At 31.2% G+C, this 13,929-nt stretch overlaps 3 protein-coding genes across 3 annotated transcripts; 2 read left to right on the forward strand and 1 right to left on the reverse strand.

Annotated features, from left to right (window-relative positions):
• Positions 1-1,310: 1,310 nt before the first annotated feature.
• Positions 1,311-1,999, forward strand: LOC120580269 (importin subunit alpha-3). The gene is made up of 2 exons (XM_039833868.1): positions 1,311-1,601; positions 1,701-1,999. Exons 1-2 carry the CDS (start codon positions 1,377-1,379, stop codon positions 1,881-1,883), a joined length of 408 nt encoding a protein of 135 aa, XP_039689802.1. The 5' UTR covers positions 1,311-1,376; the 3' UTR covers positions 1,884-1,999.
• A 2,510-nt stretch (positions 2,000-4,509) lies between these two features.
• On the forward strand, positions 4,510-5,850 carry LOC11446719 (early nodulin-like protein 1). The gene is made up of 2 exons (XM_024780819.2): positions 4,510-4,681; positions 5,309-5,850. Exons 1-2 carry the CDS (start codon positions 4,510-4,512, stop codon positions 5,848-5,850), a joined length of 714 nt encoding a protein of 237 aa, XP_024636587.2.
• A 6,203-nt stretch (positions 5,851-12,053) lies between these two features.
• On the reverse strand, positions 12,054-13,662 carry LOC11446720 (auxin-responsive protein IAA31). Its single transcript, XM_003609861.4, has 4 exons — positions 13,083-13,662; positions 12,802-12,998; positions 12,616-12,712; positions 12,054-12,472 (listed from the first exon to the last, which is right to left on the reverse strand). The coding sequence occupies exons 1-4, from the start codon at positions 13,286-13,288 to the stop codon at positions 12,418-12,420; spliced, it is 555 nt and encodes a 184-aa protein (XP_003609909.1). The 5' UTR covers positions 13,289-13,662; the 3' UTR covers positions 12,054-12,417.
• Between the last annotated feature and the right edge of the window lie 267 nt (positions 13,663-13,929).

Genomic DNA, 13,929 nt, shown 5'->3' on the forward strand with positions numbered 1-13,929 from the left:
TTGGGGTGTTCAAGAGCAATTTTTTAAATTAGAAGAGCGATTGGGCCTCTCGGGTCAGGCTGTAACAGGCTGGGTGATTTTCATGTTTTTAATGCATTACCAGGGCTGGCCCTAGGGATAGGCCGCGAGTGCGAAGGCCTAGAGCCCCCGTAGGGGGTCCTAATTTTTTTTTACAGGGGGTGTATATAGCAAAGCTAAGGAAAATGTGGGGTGCGTATAGTAATTTGTACCAGTAGGCCTAAATATGAATCATTTTCTCGGCCCATTAGGAATAAAACAGAAAGAAAGAAAACGTGGAAAGGTCCAATAAAGAGGAAAATAATGGAAAGGGTCCAACTAACACACAAACAAAAACTTATTTTGAACAATTAGAAAGACAGATGAAAAAAGAAACCTAAAAAAAAAAAACCAAAAGGTTCCAAAATCAGTCATTCTCTCCGGATGAATTGTCTTAGGTTTATTTTTTTTTTCTTTCTTATTCCAATTCTATTTGATAATATTGTTTCAATTCTCTAATTGCTTCAAGTGATGAATTTTAATTATGTTTTTTTTTCTTATTCCAATTCTCTTTGATAATCATTGTTTCAATTATGTAATTGCTCGAGGTGTTGAATTTTAAAATTCTAATCGAATGATTTATGTTTTTTCTAATTGAATTTTTTATTTTTCCATATAGCATGATTTGTACACCAAAAAACATATAGCATGATTTATGCAAAATCAAGAGTTTACATATTGTACATAAAACACAGTACACGTTGAACTTGAATATCATATAGACTACAGTAGTAGGACAGTACACGTGATTTTTGTATTTTTAATTTAATTCTTGATTTTTTCTTAATTAAGTGTTGATATATTTTTTTGGGTGCCTAAGTCCCGTAATACAAAGGCCCTTTTTTCATACTATGCCTAACACCCGTAAAACTCCGGCCCTGCATTAATATATTGCTTTCTTTCTTTCGGAAGTGTTAAAGTTTTCATGTTTCTTGTGTAGGACCCAGTCCTTCTTGTTCAATCTCTTCCTCGTTTTCTTCCGTGTCTAGTTAAGGACGATTTTCCTCAGGACCAGGTTTGTTTGAAACTTGTCTATTTTATCTCTAGTTGAAATTTTGTTGTTTTGATTGTTTTTTGTGTGACTTTGTTTGTTTAGTATTACGCTGCTTTCGCACTTACAAACATAGCAGCTGGAACTTCTGAGAACACTAAGTTGCTAATTGATCATGGAGCTGTACCAATACTTGTTTAGTATATTTTATTTATTATACTTATATGTTATGTATTGTTGCTGAACACTAAAACTCTGAAATTGTAGGCATTGGGAAACATTGCCGCTGATTCCCCTAGTTGCCGTGAATGAGCAAGCAGATCTTTCTATGCTGATCTCTTCTCACCCCTTGTATAAGTATTATTATGTCATCTCATGTGTCACCTGTTTGAATAACCTGATTTGGTGGGGCTCTTTTTGTCAGGTTGTTATCAATCATGGTTCACTCCAATGCCTTTTGAGCCTGTTGACCCATGATCACAACAAAAGTATTAAGCAAGAAGCTTGCAGGACTGTATCAAACATTACAGCTGGTAACAGAGAGCAGATACAGGTAAACAAATAATTCCCATCTTTTTTATACTCAAATGACGTTAAATATCAATGTTAATGAAGTGCAGTGAACTTTACCTTTTATTTATGTACGATGCAGGCTGTTATTGAAGCTGGTCTCATTGCTCCCCTGGTCGATCTTCTTCAATTTCAGCAGAATGTGATCATTGTATCTTGTACAAAAAATATATTTTGCTGGGGAGAAGGTATGTTGCAGAAGCAAGGAACCGTGACGCATGGCAATTGTGGAAAAAGTTTATGTTTTAAATCCGGTGGCGTCTAGGGTGAACCATCTCTTAAGTGGTAAAAGTGAACAAATGTATCTTCCTTTCCCCCACCTTCTCTTTCCCCCCCTGATATCATATCTCTCCCAATTTGGTAATGTGTAGCACTCCCTCAATTGAAATAGTGTTGTATTGCAGATTAATAGATCATTTCAAAATGGCATATATCCTACATCAATTAAAGACTTTAGAATTATATAAAGCTATATCTAAAAGTTATATTTTGAAATCCATCCACTGATATGTGGACTTAAGAATAATTTTATGGAGTAATAAATAGCATAAAGACGAATATGTTGGTAGAGTGATTACGTCAATCCACTGAAATATGGACTTAGAATAATTTTACTATATTTTTATAATATTGATAACTACCATGGACATGTTAGTATAATAATTTTACTTAATTACTAGATTAAGTTTATTGTCCGCAAGTTTTAGTTCATAATTTTACCTAATTACTGGATTAAGTTATTGTGCGCAAGTCTTAGTTTATGGACTTAAGACGTCGTGATGAGGGTTGAACACGACTCCTTCACCTATATGTGTGAGTTTCGATAGTTATTTGTCATTTTATTTATCTAAAAAATAAAGTGTGTGAGTTTCAATAGTTATTTGTCATTTTATTTATCTAAAAAAAATAAATTACCAAGACAACACATCATGTTAAGTAACCTATAACAAGACTTACCCAAAAAGAGTAATTGAACAAGACTACTCAATTTTATGATTTTTTTTTCCCGAGTGGTCTAACGGATAGAAATTTACATTTTAAGATGAATGAGCGAGGAATGTAGAGTTTGAACCCCGTTCATGCATATATAATGCAGTGTCCCTGTCAACTAACTAGGTTAAGCCCATGTGACTACTCAATTTTATAATTTAAGAAAGAAAGAAAGGAAGGAAGGGACTTACATCCTGAACTTCACAGGGTTTCCGTAGAAAGCGGAAACACGGGTTTTCATCTTCAACCTTCTCAATCAACTTTTCCAACCAATATTCAATGATCATGGGAAACCGATGCTATCTTATGTTCGGGTGATTTGCTTAGGAGACATATTTTGGCTAATTCTGTTGTTAATTGTTCGGTTGATTGTGGTTGCATGAAAGATAACGATCATTTATTTACCAAGTGTAATTTTTCTCAGAACTTTGAACTTTAATTTCTTGTTGGTTAGGTATCTCAACGGCTCTTCATGGAAATTTACACGATCACCTTCTTCAGTTCGGTGGGCTGAGAGAATTATTCAATATAAGGTTGATTAATAAATATGACGATGTAATGTGTTGTCAAGTCAATTAATGAATATGACAAGACAAGACACCAATAAAAAAAAATACATTGGTTTTCATATATGTCAACATTTAGATCATTAGAAAAAACTTGACCACTCTCTAGATTGTCTCTTCTAGTTTCTTCATTGAGGGGTGATTTTGGGTCAATTCTTTGACCTGAAATCACTCATCTTCATCTTTTTCTCTCTATTTCAATCTAAATAAGTGATTTTCACATAGATCTAGGTTTTTTCTTTTTGATTTCATCATCTAAGTGTGGTGATTTGTTGTTCGTCGTCTTGTGCGGCATTGTTTGATTTCCCGTCTTCTTGCGGTGTTAATTTGATTCATATTGAAAGATTGATTGTTCAATCAACAATTTGGGCGTCAACGTTGCAGATCCGGAGGTCATGGATATTCCGGTCACTTTAATTTTATCATATATTTTTGTAGGCATTATGTCGTTATATGCTATTAACTTGGATGATGTGAGTTTGTTCACAGATTCATCCTTTACGTTTTTAGCAGTGTTGAATGATGTAATCTCTCGATTTAAATGAATGAATATCATTTTATTTTTGTCAAAAAAAATTAATGAATATGACAACACATTTATTTTAATAGTCAATAAATAACGTGACAACACATTAAATCATCATATTCATTAATCAGCCTTTTAATTATAATTAATATTTTTAATTTATTAAATGATTGGTTGGAAGAAATAACTCATTTATGAGTGTGATTGATCCGCAAAACAGAAAGTACTAGACAGACCAACACAAGACAGAACAACATAGCACAAGATAAAGATTTCAGTTTATCCTATCATTTATCTTTAGTTAGTTTTACAAATTAAACACCGTACAATTGAAATTGTTATGTCTTATCCTTTATTTTTATTTTTAGTAAATCAAATGCATTCTATGTGTCAAGATATTTTCGTATGGAGTGAGAACTTCACGCTGTTAACATAAAAAGAAAAGAGAAATGATATTTGTACAACCACTTTGTGATAACTTTTTGACAATTTCTTCTATCATACTCACATTATTATATTATTCTCTCTCTTCCTTTTTCTCTCGATTGTTTTTAACCAATAAAAAAAGAGAAAAAAAAATTGTCACCAAAAATTATATGAAATGGTTGTTTAAATATCACTGCTCAAAAGAAAAATTAACACCACCAACAAAAATTAAATTGGAATCCTTTTCAATCAATATAATATCTCCTCCTTTAATTGGAAGATATTTTGGTAATGATTAATGCAATAAAGCGGTAATCTCCCTATAAAAAAAGTCTACGACCCCTTCAATTATTTTCACACATTTCAGTTTAGTCATCGTAATGATGAGATGTGGTTTTCTTTTGTTTGTGTCAACACTAATTCTTAGCAGTTCGTTGTCATATGCCTACACATATAATGTTGGTGCCAAAGATGGTTGGACAGTCAAACCCTCACAAGATTACAACTACAATTTCTGGGCTAGTAATATTAGGTTTCAAATCAACGACACGCTTTGTAAGTTCAATCCAAACTTTTATCTCATTTTTCATCCCTAAATGTCAAAACTTGATATACATCGTAATATTGTTTTTTTTTTTTTTTAAGAAAGTAAACAAAATAATCGAAATACTCCTAAAAAAAATCGAAATACAAACTTAGTAAAAGAATTCAAAATTTAGAATATATATATTTTGATCGTTACAATTTTTTTTTTTGAAGGAATCGTTTTTATGCATCCATTTTCAATTGTTATATTATTTACAGATCGGTATATTTGAGTATTTCTTTCCAATTTAGTTTATAATGTGAATAGACTAAAAATTAGATCAATGATGAAAAACATAAAATATAGATTTATGTTAAAGTATTGTAATTGGTTAGAAATTCATCTTAAAATATATTGTTCAAGTTTTCTATTGGCTAGAAATTTTATGTGGCGTGTTTAGGTTAGAACTTGACTCATACTATATTACAAGACATTGTCTCTATCAATCGAGCTATCACAAAAAAAAAAAATTATTTAGATTAAAAGATCATATTTTTAGGACGTGAATTGTAATGAAACATTATTCTAATGTCGACAAATATACCATTTTTTGTTTTATTTTATAATATGTTGTGTTTCACCATTTTATCATGTAGTTTTCAAGTATCAAAAAGGTTCTGATTCGGTGCTAGTGGTAAACAAACAAGACTATGATTCTTGCAACATCAATAACCCGATCCACAATATGGACAATGGAGATTCAAGTTTTCTATTGGACAAGTCAGATCACTATTACTTCATTAGCGGAAAAGATTTGAATTGCGTAAATGGTGAAAAGTTTAATCTTGTTGTTTTGTCTCCACACCACCATCACTACCATGAACATCATGGTCCATCATTATCTCCCGCGGTTGCACCGGTACATCCCCCAACATCGCCTTCACCATGGAATGCTCCAACACCGGATGCTCATGGCACAGCTGTTCCGACACCAAGTGCTCGTGATATGACTACTCTGACATCCAGCGGTGTTCACAATGGGAATGCTCCGGCGATTGCTCCTGCATCGAATGATCATGGTCATAATTCTCCGGCGCCGTCTCCTGCTCGTTCGGATTCTACTAGGTTGACCGGTTCCGTTGGTGTTATTGTTATGGTGGTTTTGGTCTTAGGAAGCTTTACCTTTTTTCATGGGTAGCCTAGTTGTCACCTAATTTTAAATGTTGCTTCTGTTTCCTTGTATTTTTTTTCCGTTGAATTTCGTCGTGTTCTAGTGTTTTAGTCTATGGAGATGTCCTCCAAAACATATTTTATGAAATATAATTAACTTTTACTTTTATAAACTGCAGTAGTTTTTCTATTTACACCCTATATATTTCTGGTTATACCCAGTTTTTTTTTAAAGTTTTTTTAAAAAGTTTTTGATAATACCAAAATTGTCCTTTTATATAAATTTTCTTAAAATCTAGATTTCATTAATTGTCATTCTAAAATTCCACTCTCTTGTCACTCTAAATTTCACTCTAAAATCTTGATTTCAGTTTTACATTGTTGTGGTTAACTTAAATTCAATTTAAGTAGATTCATGTAAACTTAGGGGGATGTATTGGATTAGGATTCTACGGAATTTTAAAAGACTTTTTAATTATGAAAAAATTTTGTGGTATTCAATCAAGACTTTTTGCAACTTAAAAAAAGTTTTGTGGTATTCAATCAAGACTCTTTGTCATTTTAAAAAAGTCTTGAGGTATTCAATCAAGACTTTTCATCACTTAAAAAAAGTCTTGTGGTATTCAAAATCATTCAAATTTCGAAGGATTGTTTAATAAATTGGATTTTGATGGATTTTGTGTAATTTTATAGTGTAATTTTAACAAGAAAAAGTTTTTCATGAAAAGATGAGATTTCTTGAGATTGTTTTTCTTTTAAAAGTTACTATCTCTTTCTTCCTCTCTCTCTCTCTCTAATCTCTCATCCCCCCTCTCTCCCTCTCTCTATCTCATAAAAAAATAAAAAATTGTATTGAGAATATTATGAAAGAGAGTATGTCGTAATCAATGTTCCGCAAATCGAGTGTTAACTCTCCGATATTATCGAGTTTACATTTTTAGGTACAAAAATCGTGTTAACTCTGACGTAAAATCGGTTTCTGGTAAAATTGGAAGGTTTAACCAGTTTGACTGAGTTAACACTCGGTAAACTCGTGTAACTCGACCGATTTATAATGGCTGACACAATATTTTTTTTGAAAGATTTGTAAGTGCTGGCATAATTTTAAATATGTACAATTGAATTTTGTGGGAATAACATTTTTAACAAATAAAAAATGTGTATTGAGAATAATGTGTTAGAGTGTTCTTTAGTCCCTTAAAATCTTATAAAATCCATAAAATTCTTAAAATTTGAAAATCAATAGTAAAAGAATTTTTTATTGGTTATATTTTTCTTTATTCAAACGCTAGAATTTATTTGTTCATTATTTTTATCATTCACGCTTGTAAGTTTGTTCTTTTTCCCCTAAAATTCATTGAATCCTTTGAAATTTTAAAATCACATAAAATCTTTTGAAATCCTTAAAAGTCAGTGTGATAAATCCTTTAAAATCTTGAGTGTATAAAGTCTTTTACATAAAAAGTCTTTTAAAATTTCACAGAATCAATACAATCTCACATAGTCGTTTAAAATCTTAAAGACTTTTTTTTATTTTATTTTATTAAAATAGTATTTTAAAATCCTAATCCAATACACCCCCTTAGTTTACATAATCTACTTAAACTTAGTTTACATAACCTACTTAAACTGAGTTTAAGTATGTACACTTAAACTCAGTTTACATGACCTATTTAAACTAAGTTTACATATACATACTTAAACTGATATTATGTATAATCATTGAACAAGGTTGAACTTTTAGATGTACACTTAAACTCAGTTTACATGACCTACTTAAACTGAGTTTACATACCTACTTAAACTAAGTTTACATGATCTCCTTAAACTGAGTTTAAGTATGTACACTTAAACTTAGTTTACATGACCTACTTAAAATAAGTTTACATGTACATACTTAAACTAAGATTAAGTAGAATCATTAAACAATGTTGAACTTTTAAATGTATACTTAAACTCGGTTTACATGACCTACTTAAACTGAAGAGGATTTTAGGGTATAACCGAGAAAAAAGAAGATGCTTTTTGAAAATTAAATTTTATGGAAGGGTAATTTTATCCTTTTGGGATGCAACCAGAATTAAACAGAGTGTAATTAGAAAAACTCAATATTTTATTTCATAAAAATAAATAAATTGTGCTATTATTTCCTCTCAAAAATCTAAATAAACCGTGCTATTATTTATTGTATATTTTTGGGAAGTATTTTATTTATTATTAATTACGAGCATCAACTCTATTTAAAGGTGAATGATCAAGATAGATATTAGAGTTTTTCTAATTACATCTGTTTAATCTTGGTTGCACCTCAAAATGATAAAATTATCCTTTCATAAAATTTAATTTTCAAAAAGCATTTTTCTTTTTTCTTGGTTACACCATAAAATCCCTCTTCAGTTTAAGTAGGTCATGTAAACTTAGTTTCAGTAGGTCATGTAAACTGAGTTTAAGTGTACATCTTAAACTCAGTTTAAGTAGGTCATGTAAACCGAGTTTAAGTGTACATTTAAAAGTTCAACCTTGTTCAATGATTCTACGTAATCTCAGTTTAAGTAGATCATGTAAACTAAGTTTAAGTATACATACTTAAACTCAGTTTAAGTAGGTCATGTAAACTCAGTTTAAGTATGTCAATGAATTTTAAGTGTACATCTAAAAGTTCAACCTTGTTCAATGATTATAAGTATAATATCAGTTTAAGTATGTACATGTAAACTTAGTTTACATGAACCTACTTAAACTGAATTTAAGTTAACCTAAACATTGTAAAACTGAAACTGTCGTACAGTGCAGTTGAACAAGAAGAAGAAAATCGAAATCAGCGTTATTGAAAAAGAAGAAAAAAATCACTTATTTATATGCAATCGAGTATGAATGAAAGATGTTTTGATTCACTCTTTAATCTTCCATAGAGATTAATTGAACATCAGGATTGTTTGATCGTTGGTGGATGAAAGAGAATGGAATTTTAGAGTGACAATGAATGAAATCAAGATTTTAAGAAAATTTATATAAAATGACAATTTTGATATTATCAAAAACTTAAAAAAAAAAACTGGGTGTAACCAGAAATATATAGAGTATGAATAGAAAAATTCGGGATATTATCAATGGTTGATTTTGTGTGTATGTATAATATTGAATATTAAATATTAACATTTATATTTATAATTAGGGATAATTACACCCACCTCCCCTTAAGTTTTAGTTAAATGACAAATACCTCCCCTCTTTATATTTGCTTCTAAATGACACGGATCCCCCTCCTCCGCTAACGCCGTCTGTGAATTACTGATAAAAGACTGCCTTCAACTTCATCATCGTTCAGGATTGCTGTTAAAAGAGTGTGTGGTGTGTTTGGTAAGGTGTGGTGTCACTGTTTGCCATGTTTGAATTCATTTATCTCCATTTATACTAAATAGATATTGGGGTTGAAGGAAACAAAACTCAGAAGTTGCAAGAGGCAACTCATCTTTGTTTCCAAATTAGTATGTATAACTTCGTTCACAAGCTGTTTGTTGTTTTGTCTCAACCAAGACTACATACAAGTACATACTTTTTGGCTCAAGTGTGCTTAGAATTGCTTGTTGATGTGGTTTAATTGATACTATTTTTCTTTTTATTATGAACAAAATTATGTATAAAAAGAAAATAAGCCATTATGTTATTGTGAATTAGAAGATGAAAATTTCTAACAATGTATTGTTGAGAGTTGCTTAATTTCTCACCGAGGAAGGATAGATAACAACAAATTGGAAAACGTGAGTACATAGCTGAGAGCACCGATGAATGTGTTTCAATTTTTTCTTCCAAATGAAACATAACAGATAAGGGAGGTTATCTGTTTATTAGTAAACTAGAGGAGAGGTGTGTGATATTTAGCTAAACTTTGGGGGAGGTGAGTGTAATTTTCCCTTATAATTATAATTAATAATCATAATTTTCCCCCAGGAAAAAAAAGTCATAATTTTATTATAAGGAAAATAATGACGCAGTGCTGAATGTCGATCTAGGAGTAATTGACTAGTATGGAGAACCAATTTTCAATGAAACCAACAATAGTGTTCATAAGCTTAGCTCAATATAAATAGAGGTGTGTTATTTGAATAAATATTTGTGAGATAACTTTTGGAACAACTATCAATTTACAAAAAAAAATAGGTATTAACACAGAAACCAAAATAATAGAGAGAGAAAGTAAAAACATAACGTGAGTATGAAAGAGAAAGTTGTTACGCTGTCACAAAATGGTTGTACAAATAACATTTCTCATATAAATATGAACAAATTATAATATATGTATGTGGTCGGTGTTCGAACACGTCATTTATTCATCTTAAAAAAAATAAATTTCTAGTTATTAGACAACTTAAGAAAAGAAAAAAAAAAACAATAATAATAATTATAAAAAACATTTGAATGTGATAATAAGATATCTCTTTCAGTTTAATTAGAGGTTTTTTATTTAAATACGGCGAAGCTATTATTAGTAGGTTGCAAAACACAATGAATTATTTACTCTTAGAAAATTAAAATGGTAAAATAATTTTATGAAATATAAGTAGTTTTTTCTCTCAAAAAATATTAAGTAATTTTTTTTAGGGGGCAAATGATATTGAACTCGCAATAGATGGAGACATGTGATTTTACCAGGCCGTCCTTGAGGAGGTGCAAACAGCTCTATAGAACTGGGCCTTTCCAATTTTGGGGGTCCAAAATTTTTTTTTTTAATGTACAATACAGTAAAAATATAATATATACCTTAGCATTACAGAATTAACTAAATGGAAAGTGTGCCCAAGTGGTATTTCTTGGTGTTGTTATTCAAAATACCATCAGTTTGACTCTCATTGATGGCTAATTAACATTTTTTTTTTTAATTTTTTTTTTTCCAGCATGAAAAGATCTCTTTTGGGCCTAATTTTTTTTTTTTTTTTAAGAACACTTGTAATTTTTGGCATATACTTGTAGTATAAAATCGCAAAGTTCTAACAACAATCAATATAATTATTCTCTAAAAAAAAAAAAAAAGCCAAACATTATAATTATAGTTTTTTTTCTCTTCTAAGTTTTTTTTAGAGGCCTAATTTTACTAAGAGAGTCGGGCCTCCAGTTTCACAGGGACGGCCCTGGATATTACTAGTGTAAAGATTTGATGCGGATAAAAATATATTTTAAATAGAAAAGGATATCAATTTGAGTGCACTTTATTATTACATAACGTTGTTTTGAAGGACAATGTATCTGATACATGGCGTTGGCTTAAAGATCCTGTTCATGGCTACTCAGTTTGGAAAGCATATTGATTTCTTATTTCTGGTGAGCAGGTGGATAGAACTCTCGTTGATGATGTCTGGCATAGATGCATTTTGGCAAAAGTGTCTCTGTTTGTGTGGCGTCTGCTTCGAAACTGTCTTCCCACGAAGGACAATTTGATGCGTCGAAGGGTTCTTCAGGTTACTGACACCGCGTGTGTTTATGGTTGCGGTGACTCGGAATCAACTAATCACCTCTTTTTAGAGTGCGAGATTCCCAATATGGTTTGGTTACATGTGAGAAATTGGATAGGTTTATCTACGGTATCCTTGTCAGCTGCGAGAACATTACACTCAATTCTCTTTAATGGCGGGAATGCCTCTTAGTTCACATTATGTCTTTAAAGTAATTTGGTTTGCTTGTGTTTGGATGATTTGGAATGATCGTAATGACCGAGTCTTCAAAAACACGGGATCAAATTCTTCTGTCTTCATTGAGAAAATCAAACTAAGTTCTTATTTATGGATTAAAGCTAATAGACCGTCTATTAATTTATGTTTTCATGATTGGTGGCAACATCCGTTACATTGTTAGGGTGCTGCTTGTAATTATTTTTTGGTGTTGGAGGTGCCTCAAATTGTTTGGCATCTCTCGTTGTACTCTTTGAGCGGTGTCTTCCCTTAACACACCTTGCGCGGGGGACTATACCATTGTTGTTAATATATATCATTTTGCCTTGTGAAAAAAAATAAATAAATTACTAATATATATGTATGCATTTAATAATTGATTCTATCGCGTTTTGGACAAATATCTAGAATTTATGGCGTTTTTTTAGGGGTAGAATTTATGGCGTTAATGAGTGAGTGTTAATCTATTTTTTTTCTCAATGTTATGAGCTCTTGAATACATATAATAATTATAGTTTAGTGTCTAGAGCTCATATAATTCATACTCATTGTTGGAAGTCGAGACTGATCAAAAGGGTATGCAATTCAATATACCAAATGACTACTAATACAAACTGAGCTAGTTCCAAAACAAAGATGGAATTTGGAAGATCCAATCATAAAATTAAACATAGAGATTAATTAATTACTACTAACTCAGTAGCTAGCTAAGGTATTCACTAAATTGACAACTAGGTGAGAAGCTATACATCTATGTTTTTGGGTGTAATAGCAGTCACATATGATAATCATTGAAGGCAAATTTTTATGTGGAATTTCTAACAATTTCACCCACCCCACACTAATTAACAATTAGAACAAAAATTTATGAACAGTGAAAATTGAGGAGGAGCATGTGTCTTGAGAGATTGTATTCATTAGTAAATTAACTAGCAGCTGTTAGCTCTTGTGATCTTCAGCCTCTTCACACTGGACAAAAACATCCTGCATTAATTGCATAATTTGTCAAAATCATGAAAATGTAGATGTCATTGTTATGATTGCTGATATCTGACTACATTTTATTTTTCAATTTTTGAAACCTCTTTCGTGATACCAGTTCAATTCCTACTAATAGAAAAACTTACTCCCAAGGCACATCTCCAACCATCATCCAATCTCCTTCTTGATCTTCATATGTTAGCACATGAAAATTCCATGAATTAAGTGGTTGAGAGTTAGGACCTGCAGAAAGAAAAAGAAAAGAAAACAATTTGATCTGTAAGGTCCAAAAGAATGAAATAAATTTTATGAGGGCTAATTTGAATTCTTACAAAGAATGGTGGTCCTAAACATATGACAAAGAGCTTTAATAAGTCCATCATAGCTATGATGTTCCAACAGATTTAATTTTCTTCCAATTGGGATTCCTTCCATGTAAACTTTCACAAATAAAGAAGGTCTTTGTTTCTCAGCCAAGGTGCTTCTCAATATGGACTTATTAATTGGTGGCCAATCACATGTTTCCTCCCTAAAACATAACATTTAACTTGTTAATATTACAATTAATCAAAAATATATAACAAAAGTAAATAAAAAAAATATGAAAGGATACCTTGGTAATTGAGATTGAGAAGAAGGAGAGATGCTAAGACCAAGTTTGAGGTCAGTGCTCAAATCTGTTCTGTTTCTACTGCTGCTACTATTTCTGTAGACACTTGAGAGGCATAGTGATGAAGGGTAGTTGTTACTATCTATTGAAGAAGATGAAGATGAAGATGATTGGGTTTGATGAGCATCAATTTGTTCATATGTTTCCATATCAATGTATGTATGTAACTGAATTATTAATGCTCAAAAGAAAAGCCGTCACCTTAGGCTCCTTTTATATATATATATATATAAGTTCATTAAAGAAATAGTTATATAAAAGTATATATTAGAAGCTGCTTTAATTAAGAGAGAGAGAATGAAAAGCAAAGCAAAGCCAAGTCAGAAATTGAGAAGACTCATATTGGTTTTGATTTGCCATGAGGGTGGGCGACATGTCCACAAGGCCTAAATTACACGGTTTTCAAGTTTTGGTTGGTTGGAACCTATAAATCTTATTATTTTAATTAACCCCTTAATGATCTTCCACCCCTCTTTATTTTCTGCTTATTTTAGTTTTAGAAGCTTATTGTTATATTTTTAATCAACTTTTCATTCTATGGCTGTTGTCTTCACATGATCATGGGAGGACATCATGTGAAGGATTTTGGTTCAATAGTACTGGCCATGGACATGCACACCATGTATAATTATAATAATAAAACCATAAAGAATGAAAACGATGTTCTCTTATCAATTCAGGTATAATAATCCACTGTAGAATTTAGTGTTTTTTTCATGTTTGTTTGGGGGTCCCTAATATATTGAACCAAAGAAACAGACAGACCTATTGTTTCTTTGTTGAGTTGGAA

Source organism: Medicago truncatula, chromosome 4 (genome assembly GCF_003473485.1).
Source record: "Medicago truncatula cultivar Jemalong A17 chromosome 4, MtrunA17r5.0-ANR, whole genome shotgun sequence".
Classification (NCBI taxonomy): Eukaryota; Viridiplantae; Streptophyta; class Magnoliopsida; order Fabales; family Fabaceae; genus Medicago; species Medicago truncatula.